General features: G+C 44.4%; 1 protein-coding gene across 1 annotated transcript in view; it reads right to left on the reverse strand.

The window, feature by feature from the left end:
• COL25A1 (collagen type XXV alpha 1 chain) overlaps window positions 1–25,122 on the reverse strand; it is a 454,237-nt gene that overhangs the window by 102,001 nt on the left and 327,114 nt on the right. The window contains exons 8-10 of the mRNA XM_055140998.1: window positions 18,879–18,950; window positions 18,117–18,224; window positions 16,877–16,912 (exon numbers count right to left, since the gene is read on the reverse strand). Of these exons, the coding sequence (XP_054996973.1) occupies window positions 16,877–16,912; window positions 18,117–18,224; window positions 18,879–18,950 (216 nt within the window). The remainder of the gene's footprint in view (window positions 1–16,876; window positions 16,913–18,116; window positions 18,225–18,878; window positions 18,951–25,122) is intronic.

Consider the following 25,122-nt stretch of genomic DNA (forward strand, 5'->3'; position numbering starts at 1 on the left):
TCTGCCAAACTCCAATAAGAGGAATTGCAAAGGAAATATCTGAGGGGTTTTACAAAGAGACGCTTTGTTCTGTTCTTTCTGTTCTGCACAAAATCATGTTTACACGTGAGTGAGGAGGATGCAGGTAACCTGAGGTGCCCCACCAAGGAACGAGACCCCGTCAGTCTTTGGTTCAACGATCATCCTGGGCAGGGAAGGGTGGGGAGGGGGGAAAGTACAAGACAGAGGAAGATTGGGAACAGTTAAGGAGAAATATGGCAGTTTTGAGATTTAGCAGCTTTATATATTTTTTTAACCACAAAGCCCATGATGGGATTCTGGAGAGTTTATTTAGAAGAGTGTTGGGATGGTGGGAAAGGACAGAAAGAATACAATTATAATTCTGACTAGGCACATGTTTTAAAATTCTTTTCTTCCAACTCTTTTCCAAAAATCTTAATTTTAGCAAAATTACTCCATGATTTCCTGCAAAAAGCTCTGTATTTCAAGGGCTGAAGAGATAGGACTCGGGCACTTGCCTTGCATGCAGCTGACCTAGGTTTTATCTCCGGCATCCCACACCGTCCCTTGAACCCACCAGGAACAGTTCCCGAGCAGAGCCAGGAGTAAGCCCACACTGCTGGGTGTGGCCCCAAAGCAAGCAAGCAAGCAAACAAACAAAACTCTTTATTTCATTATGCTTAACAAAGGGCTAGATTATTTTCACTGTGCGGGCTTTCAGTTACTCATCAGCTTCCTTGCTTGTGGCAGTTAACAGAATAGCATAGTCGTTGGAGGAAGAATTGGTCATGGATATTTTTAGTTAAAAGTTTGGGCTGGAAGGCGATGAGGGCTGGCCCATGGTAGGAGGCTTGTCACAAAGGCAGAGGGGGAGGGCAGTTAGGACAGAGAAAGGACCTCTATGACAATGATAGTTGGAAATGTCACTCTGGACAAGAAGTGAGTGCTGAAAGGAGGTAGAGTGCTATGCACGGTACCCTTGCAGGGTCAGTATAGCAAATCCCAGTGCCTTAAAAGAAAAATAAGAGAGGGAAAGAGGGAGGAAAAGAGAGAATAAAAGAGAAACAGAGAGACAGACAGACAGACAGACAGAGACAGAGACACACACACAGAGAGAGGCAGAGAGGAGAGTGTTTGCCAGAGGTAGTCTGCAGGTTCGGAGCAGGGAGGGAAACGGGACATTTATGGTGGGAAATGTGCACTGGTGAAGGAATGGGTGTTGGAACATTGTATGACCGAAACTGAATCATGGACAACTTTGTATAGTTCACAGAGGTTCAATAAAAAATGGGATTGAACGGATAGTATAGCAGGTGGGGTGCTTGCCTTGCATACACTCGACCCGGGTTTGATTCCTGGCATCTCATATGGTCCCTTGAGCACTGACAGGAATGATGCCTGAGCACATATATATTTTGGCATGCCCCCCTTCCCCCTACACACACACACACACACACACACACACACACACACACACACACACACTGTTTAGGAGCACTCAGAGAATATTTGCCTCTGAATCATGAGTCTTCGCAGGAAGGCCCAGAGTACAGTGTGGATGATATTTCTGCACACAGTCAGTTGGAGGGAGTTGACAGCTCTCTGTGCAGACCACTTTATGCAGTCCTTCTGCATTTCCTCAGCCAACTTCTCAATTAGCTGGCTATCCGATGCATCTGTGCGGTCAGACACTGTCCTGACATCCTTTACTCCTTCTATGAAACCTTCTTCCTATCTTAGATCTTACATGTGATCAGGTGTAAATCCCCTTGCCACCCTGCCTCTCATCAATTCAAACCCGTGGGGGCCTCTATTAGAGGCAGGAGAGGGTCTCCGGTCGTGGGCAAACGCGCCCAGCGGACTCTGGAATCCATCGTTTTCCCCACCCTTAGGGATCTTTCTCAATCAATTATCCCTGCATCCGTATCAGAGCCTCCAGCTCAGCACTGGGCCGTTTCCCGCAGCACATAAACATATTTAATCATTTCCTTACTTGGGCAAATTGTTTGGGAAGTCAATGTTAATGCAAAAGAGAGGCAGAATCTGAAGCCGTGGTGTGAGGAGATCTGAGTGAAAGACTTGGTTTATCATTGTCAGTGATTCCATTCCCCCAAGTGTCTCCAGAGGATTTCACTTCTTAAAATGTTGATGTTAGAAAGGAAATCATAAAACAAAAAAATACACAAATTCAATGTTTGCATTGAGAATGTATACGCTCAATTCAAAAGGGTTTGTTTCCCATTATAAACCTAACTTTGACACTTGAAGAAAAAACATTGTTCACTAAAATTTGATCTTTTATTACATTGAAGTGGAACCCTGGAAAGAAATTATTTCAGATGAAAATCGAAGCTTGTAAACAAAACATTTAAAAGTACAAGCTAACAACTCTGGTATCTTTTGATTTGGTCTCTTGCATGAACACATTAAACCCAAAATTTAGAAAGACTACTCAAAGTTCTGAAATCCATAAAATTATATTTGTTGTAGATTTTAACACAATATTTTATAATTCAAAAGATAGCCACAAAGAAAATATTTTCTTTAACGGTTAGAAAACCTTCTAGTTTTCCTAAACTCCCAAATTAAAGCAGTCTTGAAGATACAACATTCATTTTGAATTGTGCGTATGTCTTGTATATTATTCATAACTATATTATTCATCCATATTGCCAAGGATATATTCAGAGCTACCAAAAATGTGCAATATGTCTTTGATCTCGCAGGCAGAAAAAGCTCGAGGAAGCCAAGAACAGTGTCATTGATTACCAGAAGAGGAGTGGGAATAAAGAAGCCCTGACTATAATGCACAGACATACATCTGAGTAAGCATGAAAACATGCACACGTGTGCACACGCACACACAGGCACACACACGCAGAAACACAACAGTTGAAAACACTGTGTTACAGGATTTTTTTAGGATCCTTTCATTACTAATCATATATCTGCGATATTATGGTCATTAAAGTCACTTGCAAATGATGGCCTCGCTGAGCAACAACTGATTTCTGAAATTAGGGCACACTGCCACAAATTCAGATGTCTGCAGTTCCTTAGCTTTGAGATTTCTAAGACAGCTATAGGTCCATAAAGTGCTATACGCCAAGTGCCATAGAACTACTCACTAACTCATCTAATCTTAAAATTATTTATATTTTCAACACATACAAAACTTGGGTGAACTGTGTGATATCTAATTATTCAGCTGACAAATAACTGCTTCCTATTATTTCAGAATTAGTCAATGGCTCAAATGTTCTAATATTTCTAAAAAAGTTCTATCAAATATGTCTTCTAAAACAGAGTGAAGCACCATTTTGCAAATTAATGGGCTATTTCTAATTTGGATCTTTTCTTGGCCAGCATACTTATATTTGACAACCAAGAAGAAAATAATCTAGTTTCTAAACTAGGTTATCTTCTTCATAAACAGCTCAAGATTAAAGTGATGTGACAACAGACGCTCGAGATATTAAGTTAGATCTCTTTAAATTTAATTCTGAAATGTCTACTAGGGTTAAGAGCTTGAAGTAAAAAAATTCTGATGAGAAAAAGATATTTGGTATAAAAAGGGAAAAACAAATCCCTGGGATACAAAAAAAAAATCTCAAAAAAAGGGAATTGGGATAAAAAAAGAGTTAGGGGAAAGATTCAAAGGACCCAATTCTGAGAAAAAATTTCTTTTGGGTGTGAAAAAAAGCCATAAACATCTAAGATAAACATCTAAGAAAAATTCTGAGAAAAAAATGATTATTGGGTATAAATGAACTTGGGAGCTCAGCAGAAAATTCAGATGAAATTACTACGGAGATGTAATTAAAAAAAACAGAAAAAGCATTCTGACAAACAAAATTGGAAGACAAATACCTTTTGGGGGTAAATAACTTGAGGGGAAAAGTCCAAGAGGAGCAAATACTTTGGGAAAATATCCATTAGGTATTAAAAAAAAAACTGAGAAGAAAAACCTGAAGGAACAAATTCTGAGCAAAAATGTGTGCATAATAAAGAAACTGAAGAGAAAAATCTAGAAGCAAATCCTAAGGAAAAATGTATTTGGATATAAAGGCTGTATGGAGAAAAGACTAAGAGGCATATTTTCTGAATAAATGTCTTCTGGGTAAAATAGACGTGAGCCCAAAACTCTTTTAGGAGCAAATTCTCAGGGAAAGTGTCTAAAGAAACTGAAAAGAAAAAATAATATCATAAAATCAAATTCAGGGATAAACTACTTGGAGCAAAAACCAGAGGAGAAAAACATCCGAACACAAATGTGGAGAAAATGTCTACTAGGTATAAAGAAACTGAGGAGAAAACCCTGAAAACAAATTATTAGGGGAAATGTTTTATATCTATAAAGAAGTATAGGAGAAAACTCTCTAAGGTGAAAACTCTGAGTGAAAAAAATCATTATTGGTGCAAAACTGAGGAGGAATTCCATGAAGAAAAATTTCTAAGGAAAAAAAATGTTCTTTGTGTATCACAAATAAGCAGGAGGGAAAAAAAGGCTTGGAAGTAAATTCTAAGAACATTTTCTGCTGGTTGAACAAAACCTGAATGGAAACTTTTTAGGGAAAACATGGAGGAAATATTTATTGACAAAAGAACCTGAGGACAAAAGTGTGAATAAATTCTATAGGGAGAAGGGACTGGGCTACACCTGACAGTGCTCAGTTTACTCCTGGCTTTGTGCTCAGGGATCACTCCTGACAGTTCTCAGGGGATTATATGCAATGCCTGAGACTGAATCCACATTGGCTACATGCATGGTCAGCACTTAACCCACTGTATCTCTTGGGCCCCCAAGAAAAAAATTCTGAGGAAAAAATATCTATTTGGTATAAAGAACCCAAAGAGAAAACTGAATTAAAAATTCTGAGATAAAATGTCTTCTGAGAGCAAAGAATTTGTGGAGTTTCCATGTTTCAAGAATAAATATCTACACGAGCAAAGTCTGAGGAAAATGTTTTTTGGGTGCAAGGAATTTGTGGGGAAAAAGTTCTCAGGAGCAAATCTGAGGTAAAATGTCCTTTGGGTGTAAAAATTAGAGAAAATCTTCTGAGGAACAAATTCTGAAAAAAATATGTCTATTGGATACTGCAAACCTTAAAACTCAGGAAACATTTCTGAGCAGAACTATATTCGGAAACTAATAACCTGAGGAGGAAGTCATGAAGAATGAAAGTCTATTGAGAGTGGAGAACCTAGAGAAAACTCCCTGAGAGCCAGATTAGAAAACTCTCTGAGAGCCAGATTAGAGAGAAAAAGTTGAATATAAAGTAACTGAAGAGAAAACCCTCTTAGGGGTAAATTCTGGGGGGAAATTTACCTTCTGCTTCTAATGCTGAAGGTGATCCTAAAACTCACATCTGAAATTTCTGAGCAGAAATATTAAGTGTAAATAATTGAAGGTGAAAACTCTTGGGGGGAAAATTCTAAGCAATGTATATTGGTACAAAAGGGGAAATGGAGAAATTTTACAGGGACAACAATTACAGGGTATGAAGACCCTGAAGAGAAAATGCTTCAATCGTGAAGCCATTGTACTGTTGAGGAAAACAGTCCACAAGGTATGAAGCATCTGAAGAGAAAACTCTGAGGGAAACATTTTAGGAGGAAAGTCCATTTTTAAACAAAGTGCCACTAAATTGTCACTGTTACTGTCATTCGGTTGCTCATCGATTTGCTCGAGCGGGCACCAGTAACGTCTCCATTGTGAGACTTGTTACTGTTTTTGGCATATCGAATACACCACAGGTAGCTTGCCAGGCTCTGCCGTGTGGGCGGGGTACTCTCGGTAGCTTGCCGGGCTCTCCGAGAGGGGCAGAGGAATTGAACCCAGGTCAGCCATGTGCAAGGCAAATGCCCTGCCCCTGTGCTATCGTTCCAGCCCGCCACTAAATTAGTTCATCAATATAGTTTGTTTCATGATGATGTATTTGAGCTTTTTTGTTTCATGATATTTGAGCTTTTAAATGGAATGATTTTGCAGTGGCTATAACTTTATCAAAAGGAAAACAGATGAATCAGTGCAAAATTCTGTGTGGATTCACAACCTCTTTTATCTATCAACACTTCCCATACATTGTACTGACAATACTGTCAATGCAATACTTTCCATACAATACTATCAATACAGTGTTTCATGATCTTTTAGAATAGATCGTGGAGTGCCTTGCAACTTGAATACTATCAACAAGTGAGAACTTCCAAAGATCAGTGATTGTCCGCATCCCCTCTCACCCTCTATATTCCATTGCTAAAGATTGTATAAATATGGAGAACAACTAAGTTAAAGAAATGTGAGGATTCCCATTTGGTGACTGTGGTACTGAAAGAGCACTGTTTGGGGGTTTAATCCCCTTATTCCCCGATTCCAGTTTCCCAGGCATAACTCTAACATTATCTGCTTCTTTTTTGGTGATGCTCTTTGGCTAGGCCCTCTTCTCTTCCACTTAGTTAGTGGACATCCACAGGAGGGCAGCTATGTCTTCCGTCTCACCAACTGCTGTTTACACAACTGGCCGAGTGAGCATGTCCCAAAAGAAAAGCGTCTGCATCTTCCTTCTGCTGAGAAATCCCTCACTGCCTTTCCACAACTGGGAAAAATCCAAGCTTTCTCCTGGTGGCACTTCACTCCCCAAACCTCGTGTTCCCATCCCCCCACCTCTGCCTCTCTGGCTCTCTGCTCCTGTCATGAATGAGCTTTGGTTTCTCTCGTCCTTTATTCAGTTTCCAGCCACAGTTTAAAGCTCAGTGGCCCCCCACGTGGGACCTAACTTTTTGTTTCCAAAGTGCCTCCACAACTTCTTCGTCACAGGGTTTAACAACTAGTCAAACAGCTAGCTAAACAACTCATTTAACAGCACTCTAGCTGTTTCGTTACTTCTCTTTCCTCTCAGCTCCTTTATTACCCATAATGATTTCTCACAGAGTTCTTAGGAGTTCACTTGTTCATTCATCCACCAAGAGTGTCCCTTGTGTCCACTCAGTGTCAGGCCATATCCCAGGGGCAGAAGACACATCTAGAAACAAAAGAAGCTAAAACACACAAGATTCTCCTGGATTTCATATCCTGGTGAACAGAGAAAGACACTAAATCCATAAAATAGTTATGTCAGATGATAAGTGCTAAAGAAAATAGGACGACATGGACTAGGAGAGGTCGGGTGGGAGTCAGTGACGATCTCAGGGAAAGGGACTCTAGGAGAGGCATTGGACGGGTGACAGGCAGAGTCATGCACTCCGAGGGGAAAGGTTCCAATCAGGTGTAAAGGCCAAGAAGCGGGCTAAAAATACTTGGCAGAGTTAGGCTAAGGGAGATGGTTGGAGATGGGGCAATGGTAGGGCAGGTAGATCTTATTCACGGGCGTGTTTACTTCGAGTGGAGAAAAATTATAGGAATCTCAATGAATTCAGAAGGCAAATCGAGCGTCTTCTTAGCTTTAGGGTAGGAATGACAAGATTATAACCCTTGAGTTTGCCAGGGTCACGCCGACCCTACTGGCTAATTCAAACAGCTTTGAAGTGCCTTTTGAGCGAGTGGAGAAACTCAGTTTGCGATCTCTGCATTAAAATAGCAAAGCAGAAACCATCCCTGTCACAGAGTCCCATTAACCAGGGGGACACTGTGACGTGGACAGAGAGCTCCAAGGCTCAGCTGCACTCAGGAAAGCCAGCGTGCAAACAGTAGGAAAAATTTCCCACCCACGCTCATCTTCAAAGGAGGCAGTTAAGGAATGGATGTTTTTCAAGCCATTCTACATGGGCTGTATTTTTTTTTTTTTGGTTGTCAACATTAAAACATTCAAAAACAAAATTGCAATAAAAACATTTGCCTGCCAGGTGATGGCAAGAAGAAAATGATGAATTTTTCCGACACTAACCATGTCAGCACAAATTTGATTGAGGTATTAATTACTCCAACAGGATGCAGGCTTTCTCAAACGATGTGCTTAGGATGGCCCTTGGGAGGTGTTTCAAGGCCAGTTCTGGTTGCCTGCTCTTAGGAAATGATCTTGGGGAAGCAGGGGGTGGACACGGTTCCTGTGCTGTCCCTGACGGCTCCCCGTAAAATCGGATCCTCTGAGAGCTGCTGGTCATTTCTGTGCACGAGAGAATCCAGGCAGCCTCTGCTCAGAAAAACACAGGACCACAGAGAGCCGGTCCGGCTGCTGGGGGATAAAAGTCTCACATTATCAAGCCACTGAAAATTATTTCCTTTCCGATTTAAGATTTGTTTCCCTGGTTTAATGAAAGTTAGAGAAAAAAGAAAATATTTTTAAGAGCCTGGTTTGATAACATGCAGCATCTAATTTCTGGAGTCGTAAAATGTTCGAGTCTGACTGCGGGTCGGGGCGGTCCTCTAATTATAACCTTTGGAACGGGATTATCCTGCTGAAATGCATCCTGGGCTCAGAGATGATTTAAATTGGGTTTAGACAGAGTAAATAAAAACTGGAAATAATGGAAATTTGACTTAAGGGGGATTCATTGACGCTGCACTTACATAAAATTAAGTAAAATTCCATGTTCTGCTTAGATGTTGGATGAACGAAGGTCAGGGAACACAGTCTCGTAGGATGATTATATGTATGTCTGGAGTATAATTCAAGGGATGTTTTACAAGATTCAGATTACATAGCTAGGGTGTGTGGAACTGCCAAAGGAGAAATGATTGGGAACAGTTTAGAGGAGGTGAGAGTGTGCTGAAATGCTTTCAGCGCGGAAGGCAATGATTTCATTGATCTGGGTGCGGGGGTGGGGGTGGGCGATGATGCCATAAGCAAGGAGAGAGCAGACTGTGTTAGTCGGAGCACTGGGTGCCGTGACCCAATGACTCTGCCTTCAGCTCTACTCAGTCAATCTCACATTCTGTGACCTCCGGTGACAGACCTGGCTTCCAGCCTCTGTGTGTCCCAAGAACATTCCAACTGGCTGTAGTATTTTAACTTATTTCAATATTTACTAAATCCACTTTACTAGATAGCAAATTCTCTGGGATATGGATATATATATATATATATATATATATATATATATATATATATATATTAGGTCCCAGGTCAGTACCCACCAGATAAATAATTTTGGACTAAACTGAAAGAAATCACTGTCACTGTCATCCCGTTGCTCACCAATTTGCTCAAGTGGACACCAGTAATGTCTCCATTGTGAGACTTGTTGTTAGTGTTTTTGGCATATTGAATACGCCACGGGCAGCTTGCCAGGCTCTGCCGTGTGGGCGGGATACTCTTGGTAGCTTGCCGGGCTCTCCGAGAGGGACAGAGGAATCGAACCCGGGTTGGCTGCGTACAAGGCAAATGCCCTACCCGCTGTGCTATCACTCCAGCCAAGAAATATGTTAATGAATATGAAAAACAAAATTCCATTTAGCAAATTTTCTCCACTACATTAAAACTTGGATGATCATTACCTTTTTACTGGAAAGAGTACTGGTTTTGAGAAAGTTAGTTAAGTCTTTGAGATTTTTATGTTGATCATATCATTCCATGAAATTTACATTATTTGAACAACTCCTTTTGAGTCTAAGATGGCCAACATTATATTCGTCATAAATATTTGAAGGAAAAAACTTTAAAGTGAGTTTAATTTTTTGGAAGAATAAATTCTGATGTCTTTATCTCATGTGCTTGCTTTGGGGGAAGTATTAAACCAGAATGATTTATTTATTGGTATTTCTAAAAATCATGAGGTAGTAACCTCTGTAAGAGCTCTCTTAAAGTTCAGGAAATTAAAGAAATAATACATTTTTTCTCCCTGCTTGACAAAAGCAAGACCCAAGACGAAGGACTGAGCATTCCCTACCACGAGCCAATTAGAGACAGACCTCGGTGTCTGAGAATCCGTGACAGAGACCCCAGCCCCTCTCTACAGAGACACAAGGCCGAAATGAGCTCACCGCATCCCTTCTAACTATTTAATAAATTGTTCCTTACTGCTGAGCCCCACATGGAAAGGACCCGGAAAGAAAGAGAAATTAACAGGCTTCTGCAGCCCTCTGTGATTAAGCAGACTTCCCCGGTGGACCATAAAGGAAACAAATTTATGGTTCACAAAGGCCCATCACCCTACCCCACACTCAGTAAAAAACATTTCTATCAAGTCAAGTGTAAGTGCTTTTCCTATTTCAGACCAACAACGCTGAGAAACACTAGCTGATAAAACACGCCGGATTAACAGGACTTAAATCGAAGGCCATTTTGAATATTAGTTACTTTCATTTCCTTTAAGTGTGAAGACCCAGGCCCAGGTCTTGTGGTCTTGCCCACTGTTTAGCGAAGGGCAGGTCCGACAAAGAAGCATGCTATTGGGTGAACTGGATTTTAGCTCTGTTCCACCCCTGACTACTTTGTTCTCTCTGATGCTCTTTTCTATAATGCAAGAAACTAGATGATTCCTATGATTTCTTTTAAATTTTTTTCATTCTACTTTAAAAGGAGACACAGAGTGACTAGAAGATGACACTAGATGACACTTCTCATTTTTCATCCCCAGAGAAATCAAGTATTTAGTTACTCCAAATGAAGGACATGAACAAGTAGAAGATGGAGAGAAAGCAAGCATTTTTGTAGTAATTCTCTTGGAATTCTCCTGCTTCTTAGCATGCATTGTCATCTGTTGGGGCAATACATAAAGTGGACCCTTTCATATTAGCATCTGATGCATGGTCCATCTCTCACACTTGCTCAGTTTGCTGGATGCACCGAATCCCAAACACAATAGTTATTTGCGGTGATGGAAAAGGCAGCCTCTACTGGAGTGGGGGCAGTGTGCAGGTGTGTGCTTGTGCAGGTGTGTGCTTGAGCTGGTGGTCTGAAGTCTCAAGTGAGGTGAACGGAACAGAAGTTTTCTGAAGAATCCGTTCAGCCACTGGACCCTGTCCATGGTCCACTGCTACGGGACTCTAGCTGTGGCTCATGACCTCCTGTCTGGCCGTTGCCCTTTGTGTGGGGGGCCTGAGACTCCTCTTAGGGAACCAGGGAGCCTGGAGGTGGCTGCCTCAACCTCCCTCAGGAACTGCGAGATCTCATCTCAAAGCGGGAAACAGGAGAACCGGGAAGGGTGTGGGTTGGGGGCAGGAGGGTCATGGGCCTGAAGCTCCCGGAAGTCAGCCTGCGAAAGCAGGAGTTCTCAAGCTGAGGGGTGGAGGTGTAAAGTGGGAGCAAAGGGGGGTGGACTCAGGGCAGGGGGCTCTCAAGTCTCCCCACTCGGTCTGGAGCATCCATGGACAATTCCAGACTGAAATCTAGAATGATGAAACCGAGAGACCAGTAACTCAGGAAGTTGATAACAGGCTTGAAGAACGAGACACTTTTCAAGGCTTCCTTCCACTAAAAGGGAGTAAAAGCCGAGCCACGGCATCTAATTCTTCACAGGACACAGCGGCGAGCCTCTGGCCGGCTCCCTGGCGGGTCTGTAATGAAAACAGCGCAGGGTGACGGGACTTTGGAGCTGGAAGGAGACTCGCACGCCACTTCAGTCTCACTCCTGTTAGAGATGACAAATGGAAGGCCCAGAGAGCTTCATTTGTCCGGTATCGTTCACCCCGCTCCCAAGTGGAACCAATGTCAAAAATAGGGCCGGTATGCAGTGTCGGGATCAGGAAGGAAAACCAAGTCAAGCATCCATGCAGCCTGCTTCCCTCTGCTCGCACTCATGTCACATGACCGGGTCTTGGGGTCGCTACTGACAATGTTCCCCGGAAAGTTCACATTTTGTTTCTAGGAGGCCGAACCAACTTGAAGGGAAGAACCAGCCCTTTCTCTCTGCTCTCTCTCCCACCCCGAGGTGACAGACAGGCTCCTCAACGAAAGTCCCCGCTCGGGGGCCCCACCCCGAGGTCCCCATGTCCACCCACTTCATTGCTAATCGGACACTGGGTGGGGACCGCAGCGAGGGAGGGGTACTGAAGCAGCCCGACACACCGCGAGCTTCACAGACGGACACAGCTCACCCCGGATGGGCTTCATGAGAGGCTTAGCTCTGCTAGGATAACTGTGCTCAGTTCTGTCGTTTGTGGTTGGGGTCGGGGGGGGGGGGGAAGTGGCGTTGCTTTCTCTGCCAGATTAAGACCAGGAGCAGCTGGCTGCTGTTGTTCTTTGCTGAAGAGAGGGGTGGGTGGACGGCAGGGCTAAGGGCATGAAGCATCAGGGGGATGCTTCTCAGGTCTGTCGGGGGGGAACCCCTTCAGCTTCTGGTCCACCTCACGGACTGCTTGTTGCAATTTTATTCTGACCGGAGCAAGAGTCCTTATTAAGGCTCGGGTGACTAATGAATAGAAGCAATTTGCATTCACTGGGCCCACGTGTAATAAACGTGGTTGTCGACAAAATCAAAACAAATGAAAGATACCTATGACATCCTTGGACACAAGCCCACATTTCATATACATAGTAAAATTTTTCTGAGTTTTTAATGCTCGGACAGCACCAGCCCAGTGGAAGGCTTGGTTCAGATATCCATGATTCAGAGAAGGCGGATGGTTCTGTGCCGAGGTTTGGGTACTGCGTGATGAAGGGGAAAGAGAAGGAAGGAAGGTTTCAAAGTAGGAAACGGGACTTAGTCTGTGAAACCTTGAATATAACTACTAAAAAACAAAAAGCTCTACAAAACTGGGCTATTATGTAATTGGTATATTATGTGTAATTTTATACAGCATGTTACACCTATAAAATTTGTCTTTTTTTGCTTCAGAGAACATTTATTATAGAAATGAAAATGAATGTCAGAAGGAAAAATACCTTCAAAAATCCTATATTCACAGGGGCACGGCTGTGGGCGGTAAGTACCTTGGTGGTGGGAGATGAAATAACTGAACCCCAAGATCATAAATGTCAACACAATTGTAAACACATTACCTGACTATCATAAATTTAATAATATGCTATTTAAACTTCTGAAGAACTTAAAAAAAAACAACATATGTGCAAGGAAGCAGTCCTGGCTTTGATCTGATGAAGGAACTAGAGCGGTTTTTTCCTATTTAGAGAAAGTCCAATTTATTTCTGCTTAAGAATCTGCCTTTTGAAAATCTCATACTTAGCTTCTCCACAAACCCAAAGGTCCTGTTTACAAAATGACTGCACAGCAGGATTAAATAAATGTGGCGCTGCTTGAGATAGGTTTCCAAAAAAGTGACTCTTATTATTCTCCCAGCGATGCTGCTAATCCTAGGTGATTATTTCTGTAATACAAATCATCCAACCTAAATTATGAAAGCCAATTCTCCACCTGACACAGAAACAGTTTTATAAGAGCTAATTTTAGATAGCCCCTAGATTCTTGAGGTCATCAGACACATTTAAAATTTGTTTAATTCTCCACTATCTCTCAATTCTCCATCCACTGTCCCCTCCAGCACGCACGTGCGCGCTCGCACACACATACACAGACACACACAGACACACACACACACACACACACACACACACCAATCAGTCCATGGATTCTGCGGACTAATATGGCAGGTGAGCCGTGTTGGTATTGATTTTCCTTTGTTCAAACTGGTGGGTAAGAAGGGGAATTTTTTTTATAGGAATAAATTTTATTTTTAGAAAATCATGTTTTAGGAGATTAGCACTATGGTTATTATTTTTTTATTGAATCACTGTGAGATACAGTTACAAGCTTTCATGTTTGAGTTTCAGTCATACAATGATCAAACACCCATCCCTCCACCAGTGCACATTCCCCACCACCAATGTCCCCAGTATACCCCCCCTTTCCAACCCTCCCCCTGCCTCCATGGCAGACAATTTCCCCCATACTTTCTCTCTCTGCTTTTGGGCATTGTGGTTTGCAGTACAGATACTGAGAGGCCATCACGTTTGGTCCTTTATCTACTTTCAGCACACATCTCCCATCCCGAGTGATCCCTCCAACCATAACTGACTTAGTGATCCCTTCTCTCTTCCAGCTGCAAGAAGGGGAATGTGAGGGAGAATTGATCATGCAATAGCAAGGAGGAATATTTCCAACAGAAGAGAAGGCAAGAACAATAACCGTACAGTGTGGAGCAGGACTGCGGGGCCTGGCCACGCTCAGAGGGGGCCACACGGTAATGGACTTGGTCTCCAACAGCGTCCCGGCCCGCTCACCCAAGAGGGCCTTTCTGTCTGCCAGGCGGGTCACCAGACATTCATTCTACAGCAATACCTCGCATTCGTGGAAGTCTCTATGGGTCCTAACACAGTTTCATGTGCTTAAGGCCTCACTCGGTTCTGCCTAGAACTGACTGAGAGATGCAGAACAGGGATCGCTGCCTGCCTGGGAGTCATCAGTGATGAAGGATTTAGCCAGAGCGCCACACTCCCGAGGAAACACTTCTAGGACAAGGTGCTTTGCTCTCTTCCCAGATTTTGAGTTGAAACACACACATTCTCATTCTCTCTCTTATTCTCTCTCTCTCTCTCTCTCTCACACACACACACACACTCTCTCTCACACATGCACTCTCTCACACACACACTCACAAACACACTCTCATACACACTCTCTCACACACACTTTCACTCACACATACACATTGTCTCACACACACTCTTTCATTCACACATATACACTCTCACACACACTCTTTCACTCACACATACACACTCTCACACACACTCTCTCACTCACACATACACTCTCACACACACTCTCTCACACATGCACTCTCTCTCACACACACACTCACAAACACACTCTCTCACACACACTCACACACACTCTCACATGCTCTCTTCACACACTCTCACACACACTCACATGCTCTCTCACACACTCTCACACACACACTCTCACATGTTCTTTCTCACACACTCTCTCTCACACACTCTTACATGCTCTCTCACACACTCTCTCACACACTCTCACATGTTCTCTTTCTCACACACTCTCTCACACACACACTCTCACAGACTCTCACACACACACTCTCACATGTTCTTTCTCACACACTCTCTCACACACATACTTTCACATGTTCTCTCTCTCACACACTCTCTCATACACTCTCACATGTTCTCTCTCTCACACACTCTCTCATACACTCTCACATGCTCTCTCTCTCACACACTCTCTCTCATACTACACTACACACACACCCGATACATTTGAAATAAAAAAGACAATTTCAAAAAAAGATTTTCACCTTGTGAAAACTACTCACATATCCTGTGTTTCTTATATTTCTTAGAGATGGGCTAAATTTAAATTATGCAGGTGCTATTTAAGTCAACAAGCATAAATGGCTTTTTTTAAATGAAAGTTTTTAAACCATAGAAATATTTCAGTTCAAGCAAATAGAGGAGGTAAACATTCAGTTTGCCAGGAAGAGGAATTAGGGGATTATATTGCTTTACAAAAAGATTCTGAATGGGATTGCTTTAAATAGCACAATTCTCCAGCACGTTTATGATATGTTGATTTATGAAAATCTGATTCATACAGAACTTTACAGGAATACATCTGTTATATAAATCCATGCTCACCTGTAATTTACTCTAGAGGGAACAATTGAGTGATAATAATAATAACATACTCATACAATTCTTCATTAGAGATTTTAGAGTGCTTTCCCTAAATTTATTGCATTTGTCTTTGGCAACTTTATAAGGGAGGTAGGGGGGTATTATTATGCTTTCTTTACAGATGAGAAATTAAGAGGTTAAGTGACTTGCCCAAGGTCAGACAGGCCATTCACTCACTTGCTGCCACGTGAGTGATGGAGTTTTAACGGGATGGTCAAGGAAGTCAGATTCTTCCTTCTATTTTTTTTTCTCAAGCAGCTGGAAAGGCTATTAAAGCAGAAGTGGGTGATCTCACAAACACAATGAATGTTGAATGAGAGAAGCCAGACACCAAAGTGTATGTACCTCATGATTCTATTAATAAAAAAATCAAATGCAAGGCAAAGCTAATCTACGGGGACCTCCAGGGAGGGGTGGTGGTGGAGGACTTCAGAGAGGGGTGGGACTTGGGGGTGCTGGGGATCTTCCGGGATATAATGTTCAATTTGTTGATCTGGTTTGTGGTTATATTGTAACACTTGCTGTGAAAATTCACTGAGATGTGGGCTTGGGGCTGATCCACTTTATATATATATGTATATATATTGCAGACATTTCCCTTTAAAAATAATATGACATCTCTTGAAAGATTACAATGCACATATATGTTTAGCTTAATCTTTTAGCTGTATTGAAAAAATTAGAATATGAAGAAAATCCAAAGAGGTTCAAAGGAAAGGGAAAGACTTACAGAAAAATTATCCAGGAACATTCCCATTTGACAACTTGCTACTGGTTGGGAAATTGGGAATACCAAGTGCTTATCATAATTAACTCAGGACTAGGCTGAGCACCCATGCTCAGTGTGACTAAGGTAGAAGATGAAGGCAAATGGGCTTATGCTGTTATTCACATACTATATTCTAGGAAATATGTAGGATTTGAAGAAAGATTATAATTTAAAAAATATGCCCATTTTTATTTCAGAACTTTGTGTTCTGGGATGCCACAGCGGGCGTCAGGGTTGAAAGGTAGTGGCAATGACAGAAATTTGAGTAGGATTTGCACAGACATAGGCACAATAGAAAACTCCTGAGAATTTCAAGTAACCTTCATGTAAGAGTGCAGAAAAGAAACAGCTTGTGATCACTATCCACGGTAAAACGATGGAAACATCCCATTGGATTAAGCAATTATTATTTTTAAACTTTTAGCAGTTTTCTTTCTTTCTGCTACAGGTATAGGACGGATATGCTTGTCCCACACTTGCAACATCTACGCGGCGTCTAGATTAAGAGCAGCTCAGACCAACTCAGGTTCTCATCATTATGATATGGAAAACGATAAATTGAGATACTTGCCATTATGCCTTGTTCTCCTGGTTTTCCTGGCTCGCCCTTAAAAAGGAACAGCAATAATTTCGTTAATGCAATAAACATGAAAATTCATTTTTGTTCTTTTGAGTAATACCTCCTGGGCACAGCAAAACTAGCAAGGAGCAACCATCTACTGAAAGTCAGTATTTCCTCTTGTTAGAGGAAAAATTCACAGCAGCTCTCTTCCAGGAAGGGCCTCACGAGAAGGCTGTCTTGGAGAAGTTCTAAAGTATCACTCTTTGGGAAAAAATATGAATGTAGAGAGAGAAAAATGAAATATGCCAAGACACTCATGACTATGACTGACGTTAGCTGTTTCCTTTCTATAGTCTATTTTTGAATTTGTGGATAAATATTTTTATTATTTTTATACTATAAGGATGATTTGTTAAAGCAATACATAAAGACTTACATAATTGGATTCAGTAATAAATATACATTTTAAGTCTGAAAGTCCCATACTATAACTAAATTTTAAATATTTTCATATAAATTCACACAAGATATCAAAAGGTCATTTGCAGGTACTTTTTCCATGTCCTTCTTTACATTGCTGGGTTGCTTTTACCAAACTAAACCTGTAGTATTTCACTAACATACCAGTCTTAAAAAATAAGTATTTCTCAACTAAGTTAGATCAAGTATTGGGATTGTGTTTGTTTCTGTTTAGTTTTTATTTCTTTACCATGGTGAAACAAAACATATAAGGCCTCTGAATCATTTCCATTAATAAGCTTTTCACGCAAAGGGCAAATATTCAACCCCCTGGGCACGGATGTTTAACCATTCATTTCACCATTGAATGATGAGCTTCGATTATTGGCTTAGCTAGGTGATTTGGTTAACTGCAAGGGAGTCGATGACGGGATTTATCGCCCACATTTGCACACACGTCACAGGGCTCTCCCGTCTCTGCCTCTGGCCCTCGGATGCCATCCGGCTAGTTTCCCAGGAGCCTCCTTGAGAGAGCTTGCGGGGGGCGTCTCCACCGCTGTTTCCCAGCTTGCTGGCTGACTGTACCCTGGCTCTGTGGTTTGTGTGTGAGCCCCGGGGACCAAGGAGTCCTGCGGGTGGTGGCCCTGTGGGTGGGGCCTTGGCATCACCCCATCTTCCCCCCCAACCCCTGACTTGACCCCCTGAACCCCCCTGTCCCTCTCCCTGTCAATTCTCAGCCCTTGCAAAGAGACAAAACTTGTGTGAGCAAATGATCTGAAGGAAAACTCACGGGCACACCAGGCATTCCTCGGGGGCCGTCCTTCCCCGTGTCCCCGGGAGGGCCCCTGGGGCCTGGAGGGCCGGGGGGTCCTGGGGGGCCGGCCTGTCCTTGGTCACCCTGAAATCAGAGAACAGCCAGTCAGGACCATGAGAGATAAAGAGCCACATCTCCTTCCTGACACCTCAGACGGGCGTGATCTAACCCACGTTTACAGGACGGAAAGAACCGGTGCATCTCGTGACACCAAGCCCGTATGCAGTCTGTCTGCTGGCCCGGGCACATACATGTTCATACATGTTCATACATGTTGTCTGGGCATCAGCCCTGCTCTGTGGCTCTGCAGAGCGTGGTGCATGCCACGGCTGCCTCCGTGCAGTCACCTTGGTTCACTGGGAAAGCTGCATCCGCACTTCAACATGTGTTTACTTTTGTAGACCCCAGACAACGGATCCCAGGAGGGTCTGGTCATGCAGCATAACCGTTTACAAGCTACCCAGAGCACCGAGAGACTGCGTCTGTTATTAGAGGCCCCTGGAGCCGCCTCTCTCTCCTTTTAAAGGAAAACACGCGAGGGAGCGTATAGGTTTGCAGATTTTCATATTCATTTCAAACATGAGCAGCTCAGGAAACAATTGGGCACTAAGGTGCTTCCGAATAAAAAATCCCCCATCCCTGGCTGAGAGAAATGAGCCCCCCGCCCCGCACCCCGCCCCATGCAGAGTCCCCACCGAGTGTGAAAGAGAATCAGGCGAGAGCAAGAAGAAGCACTACCTTAATCAGGCGGCGTTTAATGAGCTGCTGGTCAGCAGAGAGAAAGCCATGATTGATTTTAGGAAACACCATCTGATCAGTCAGGTGAGGTCAAAGGTTGGAGTTCAGAGGTGAGAGAGTTGCAGGATAGACATCAGAAGGTGCCAAGAAAGAAATAGAGAGATCCACGTTAGACTGATCGCAGCGGTTCAGCGCATCGGAACTGGCACTTGGGTCTGCCTCGGACTCTGGCTCGGAGGGCGAGCCCCGCCTTTCCGTGAGGAAGGGGCCTTTCTCGGACCCGGGCTTGGAAAGAAGCAGGCCGGCTTGCCCTGGGAGCAGATCACCCGGAGCCCAAGTACCAGCTCACTGTCCGTCAGACCCATCAGCCAGCGTCGGGGAGCAGGAACCGGGCCCCTCCTTGGGGGGCAGAGTCGGGCACCCGGGCTAGCGGCGCCTCCCCCCTCTCGGTCCTGTGCTGCTGACGCCCGGAGTCTCCTTCTTGACAGGGTCTTTGGGGCCTCATGAGGAGGCAGGGGGGTCCCCGGGAACGCGGGGTGCCTGGAGCCAGCCGTTCCTGCTGCCCTGGCGCTGGCCGTGGGCTGACGGAGCACAGCGTGCCGGCCACAAACCTTGACGGTGAGGATCTGATTACTGTGCAGAGCGGCGACCGTGGGGAAGCCTGGCAGACCCTAGGGACAGGGCACACACCCAAACAACACGACAGGAAACGTCACGGACATCGCACTGCTGGACAGACAGACAGAACAAGCACAGACCGAGCGCCACCCTCTCCGGCTCCACGCCTGGCGTGTGTGCCACGCCCGAGACCCCAGGCTCCCCACAGCCCCCTGGGCTCCCAGGGCACGGCAACGCTGGACTCTCCGCGTCTCTGTCCCCTGTGGGGAGCAGGGGGACATGGGGCCTGGGGTGCACTGCTAGTATGCTGCTCTCTCCTAGCCACACTGCTCACACGAGGGTCAGAACGTCCTCTGGAGCTCTCTGTCTGCCTCTCGGACCCGTGACCTGCATGCTCATTCCCGGGACAGCCGTGGCCAGAACGTGGCGTGGTGGCAAGTGTTTCCTCCGAGAAGATTCTAGCCCCTGTCCCTGCCCACTCAGGATCTCCTGAGGAGGGGCTGGACGGAAAACTGTGCCTCCACGGGGCAATTCACGGCAGGTCGAAGGCCACACTCGGCAGCAATCCCTTCTGTCCTGGAAGTGTCCCCAGAGAACTTGACCGTTTGCACGACCCCCTCAAGCAGAAAAGGGGTTTGGAACTCTTGAGCAAACCAGGAGAATGATTCCGGGCTGCCCGTGGGCGCCTCCCCCTGGAAGCCTTCTCAGCTGGGAAGTTCCGAGGGAGGAACAACGCTTTTGCTCAGTTTCTGTTCTGGCCGCACCCACCACACACACAACATGTTTAGTACACAAGTAAGATGAACAACAACGACAGTGACACACGGGTTGCAGGATTCCTCACGGGGGCCTCCCCGCCGCCTCCCTTCCTCTATAGTCGATTTTGAGGATAGTTATAGAATTTTAAAAAATCGTATTTGTTGTGTGCCTTTTCCCCCCTGTCCCTGATGGCCCCCGATTAGGGGCGAGTTTTCCTTCCTCAGAAGCCAGCCAAGTCAGGTTTACAGTGTGAGGCGCCTCTGGAACCTTCGGTTGCTGGTCTCGGGGGCTGGGGCTCCTCCCAGAGAAGCTGAGGAGTCTGAGCCCCTCCGCCAAGTCCTTTCTGATAAGGCTAGGAAGTGGCTGGGGAGGTTCGAGGTGACCTGTGTCCTCTTTGTCTTCTCCCCAAGTAAAAGCCCTTTAAACAAGGATTCAACACAAATTCAAAACTGTTACAAGTTGGAAAACAGATGTGTACAATTTGTTTTTGTTTTACTACGGAATATGAGTTTAAAATGTTATTAAATGGTAATGTGCCAGCATCTGCCCATCTGTGACTCATTAGGCCGATATTACACAGTCAGGATTTTATATAGAAACCTCATCTTTATGTAACAAAGAACAAAAACAGATACAAACAAGACGTCGAGGAGGGATCAGAATCTTGATTAGTGGCGATAAATCATAATGTCACTTTGAAACGAGATTATCGAACAAAAATAATTTAAAATTAAAGACCTTTAACAGCACACACAGCAGGATCTGACCAAGATCTTAAAATCTGAATTAATAAATAGGTCCCCTTTTTTCCCCCCTTTTTGGGTCACACCCGGTGATGCTCAGGAGTTCCTCCTGGCTCTGCACTCAGGAATTGCTCCTGGTGGTGCTCAGAGGACCATATGGGATGCTGGAAATTGAACCCGGGTCGGCCGTGTGCAAGGCAAACGCCCTACCTGCTGTGCTATTGCTCCCGCCCCAAACAGGCCACTTATTATCTTCATACCAGAGCAAGACCAGTTTGCTGTTAGAGCCTATTTTCTAAGTATGATCACGAATCAGCTGAACATCAAGGTCATCTTTGTTTGGTCTCCACGGTTAATGGCGTCTGAATAGGAGGGGATAAGTCCGGCTCCCCTGGCCAGTGTCACTTCCTCCCCCAGGACATTCCTGCATGAGGAGTCAACCTCACGTTCTGCGTCGCCCCCACGGTGGAAACCAGAGCAGTCAGGTGCTGGAGCTGGACTCGAAGGATGTCCTTAGTGAAGGACACAGAGGAGGCCCGGGGCAGGGGGGTTCCTGGAGAGAGGATGCATCTGGAAGGTTTCTCTCAGTGTCTCACCAAACCCGATGGCTTGGGCTGAAGAATCCCAGCCCCACCTCCAAGCGTCCCATGCTGGGGAAGTATGAGGAATACCCACAAGTGTCCTACGAGGGTCTAAAGAGGACAGATGCGATGCACCTTCCCTAAGAATCGCTTTGAACGAACAGCAATCATTTCAGCATTGACATGCCAAGCAAATACGACCGAGCGAGTACAAAAAAATCTGCATCAATGTTGGAAAGGCTCCGTCTCACCAGGACACGGGGGGAGGGCCAGCGTGCACGAAACCCTAACATGAGCACTGTTGACAATCATGGGGTTCACACCAAACTGGAAGAAGAAAAGATGCCATCTGATTGAGAGCAGAGAAGCTGGTCCCCGAGTCCCCAGCGGACACCAGGAAGATGCTTTCCTGTGAGAGGTCCCTCAGGGTAAGTCCGGAGGGTCGGTGCTGGGCCTGCAGGCCGTGGGCCTAGGTGCCCAGGTCTGCCAGGATGCCCGTGCTGTTCACACATGCGGACACGCTTTTCCACTAGCCATGCCATCCCCCACCCTAGCAGTATCATTAGTCATAGTCCCTTCCACATAAATGGAATGGACAGATTTCACTGGATTTTACATCTCTAAAAGCTTGCCTGGTACACAGATGGTCTGAGTGGGTGTGGAAAAAAAAATACGTCGCTAGGAAAACATGGAAGGAGAGTCCAGGAATAAGCTGAAATGCTGAAATAATTTGTGCACATTTCACCCCCTAAATATTTTGAATTCTAGAGAAAAGGCATGTATAAGGATGTAAAACTACCTGAAAGCCCCAGCTCCCGTTTGAGGGCGTACTCAGACAACTTCAAGGCTCTTCACCGCGACGCAGGGGATCATCATGAGACCCACACTTTGACCCAAGAAGAGCACTAGTTCCTTCCAGAACCATCTCAAAGGAAAGACTCATCCTCACCCCAGAGGGATGCTGAGGACCTAAAGGACTTCCCGAGAGTTTCTCCAAACAACGTGGAAGCCACCTTTCAAGACGCTATTGTCATTGTCTGCTCAGTTATGTGAGTGTTATATAATTACATTATAGTGAGAAAATTTTGGGTTTTGAATTCAAGAAGGCAATGATGGAGCCAGACATTTCATCCAGGACTTCTAATTCCAGACTTTGTCATCATGAATTTATGTGTCTGTAATTTCTCCTCGTCTTATAGCTTCAATATAGGAGAGCTGAGTTGGGGACTAACAATCGATAATATTAAGAAAGTGCTGTGAATGCCTTCTGTGCCCAGTATCTGGGCTGGGCCCCCAACATGGGGGAAATGGTGCCCCCTGCTCATGGGGTAAGTCATCTACTGGGGAAAGAGGGGACAGTAGAATCAGGGAGAACAGAAAGGAAGGCAAAGTTACCCCCAACATCAGTGGGGAGGAGCCAAAGGCTCCTGAGTGGGTGGAGGAGAGGAGAGAATGGAGCTGGTGTAGCACTATAGCACTGTTGTCCCGTTGTTCATTGATTTGCTCGAACGGGCACCAGTAACATCTCCATTGTGAGACTTGTTACTGTTTTTGGCATATCAATTAACGCCATGGGTAGCTTACCAGACTCTCCAAGAGGGGCGGAGGAATCAAACCCAGTTGGCCAACTTGCAAGGCAAACGCCCTACCCGCTGTTCAATCGCTCTAGTCCTAGAGTATAATGTCAATGCCTAATACTAACTGGGCTCTTCAAACTAGCAATGAATAATCACAAGAGAAAAACAGAGATGGATCTTTAGGGAACTATTACAGTAGTCAGTTGAAGGGGAGCTAGAGGAAGAACTGACAGTCACGTGGTGTCTCGGAGGCAGAAGTCACATGATTAGCAGCCTGGCCAAGGGAACAGGGAGAGAAAGCAGCGAATGGGCAGAGGCCTTGAGCAAAGAAGGAAGGAAGAAGAAGCCAGAGGGAGGGCGATGGTCTTTGGAAATGTGGCCGTTAGGGGTGAGGCATTCAGTCAAGAACTTGAAGAGTCTGAGGTGTTGATGGGCACAGTTGACCTCACATGTATAACAGGAGAGAGATGGGCAAGAACTCTGGGAAAACTGGGGACTTACGGGACTAGCAGGGGAGGAGACAAGCCCGAAGAGGAGTGAGGCAAAGAGCGTGTGGAAGCAGGAGGGAAGCTTACTCTGCAAGGGGCTCAAAGGATGCTTTATTCTGTTTGTTTTTTGTTTTTTTCACTCCTAATGGTGCAGGACTGAGGTCTATGAGCACTCATGAGCAGCCACAGAACCCACGGAAGCATGAGAGAGCAAACCTGAGGCTGAGGACATATGGAGGAGAAATATGTTATTTTTAAATTTTTTAGGGTGGTCAAGTGGCCCCAAAAGCAAGCCATATGGAAAGAAAAAACATGTGTGGGGCTGAGAAACGCGAATCCTTGGGTTTCTTCATCATGTAAATAGTATCATGATTCTGTTTGCCCAAAATAGATCATGCATTACAAAACAACCAATCCAGTGGATGTGTGTGCAGCATGAGGAAAGATGGCTGTTCGGAGAAGCTGATAACATGATTCCAAGCTAAAAGGGACCAGATGGGGAAACATTATAACAGAACGCAAAAATATTTAGGTAAATGTATAACTTTAGCTTAACAGCAGGAACTGTTAGGAGGCTAAAGACAGAAAGAAATGAGGGAAAAAAAAAACGCTGCTAAATCATTCCATATTGCAGGAGATGGTATAATCTATCTGAATAGAAATATTGACTATATGAAACTAAATAGCCAATCCTTTGAACAACCCAATGGGAACTGGGGCCACAATACTCAGAATTTACAACTGACTGGAAAGGTCTGCCTTTGGAAGTGCTAATTCTGGAAAGAACCAACTCTCTGGAATTAGATAGGGTATTGTCCTCAAAAGTAATCTTTTTCTCCTTTTTAAAAATCAATATTCTATATCATTCAGTTGTGCTGTATTTTAAATGTAAACCTTAGTCACTCCAGGAGTTTTGAAATAAATAAAATAGAAAGGCCAATTTACATGTCAATAAAAAAGATAAGATTAATGCAGTCTCTCCACTGACAAATGTTAAGTATTACTGCTACCAAAATGTTAAGACAAACAGCAAAAGATCTGGAAAGAGCGGAGACCCTTCAATACCAGCAAGTGTAAAACATTAGAAAAATAACCTAAGTGATAAAACATACTGAAGAACAAGTCTCTCGCCATATTGCATCATCTAGCCAAGGATTCTGCCTTTCTTGGGAAGCCTTTGCTAAGGATGTATCGTTTAAAAAGCCCTGCAAGGGATGAGCATCCGCAGAAAGAGGCAGAACCTGTAGGATTCCCGAAGATGCATTGTCCAGGCCGGACGGACCCAGACACAGGAAGCAGGGGAAAACACAACACACTCGCAGTCTGGGAGATGGTACAGAAGAAAACCGTATCCCTTTTATTTACACAGACCTGCTGCCTTTGGACCAGAGCCATTTTCAGAGAACATCAGGGGAAAAGTTTTGTCTGAGAGTTTCTTCTAATAAGGAAGATAAATAACGACGGTGAGGATACAGATT

The sequence above is a fragment of the Sorex araneus genome, chromosome 6 (assembly GCF_027595985.1).
Source record: "Sorex araneus isolate mSorAra2 chromosome 6, mSorAra2.pri, whole genome shotgun sequence".
Lineage (NCBI taxonomy): Eukaryota > Metazoa > Chordata > Mammalia > Eulipotyphla > Soricidae > Sorex > Sorex araneus.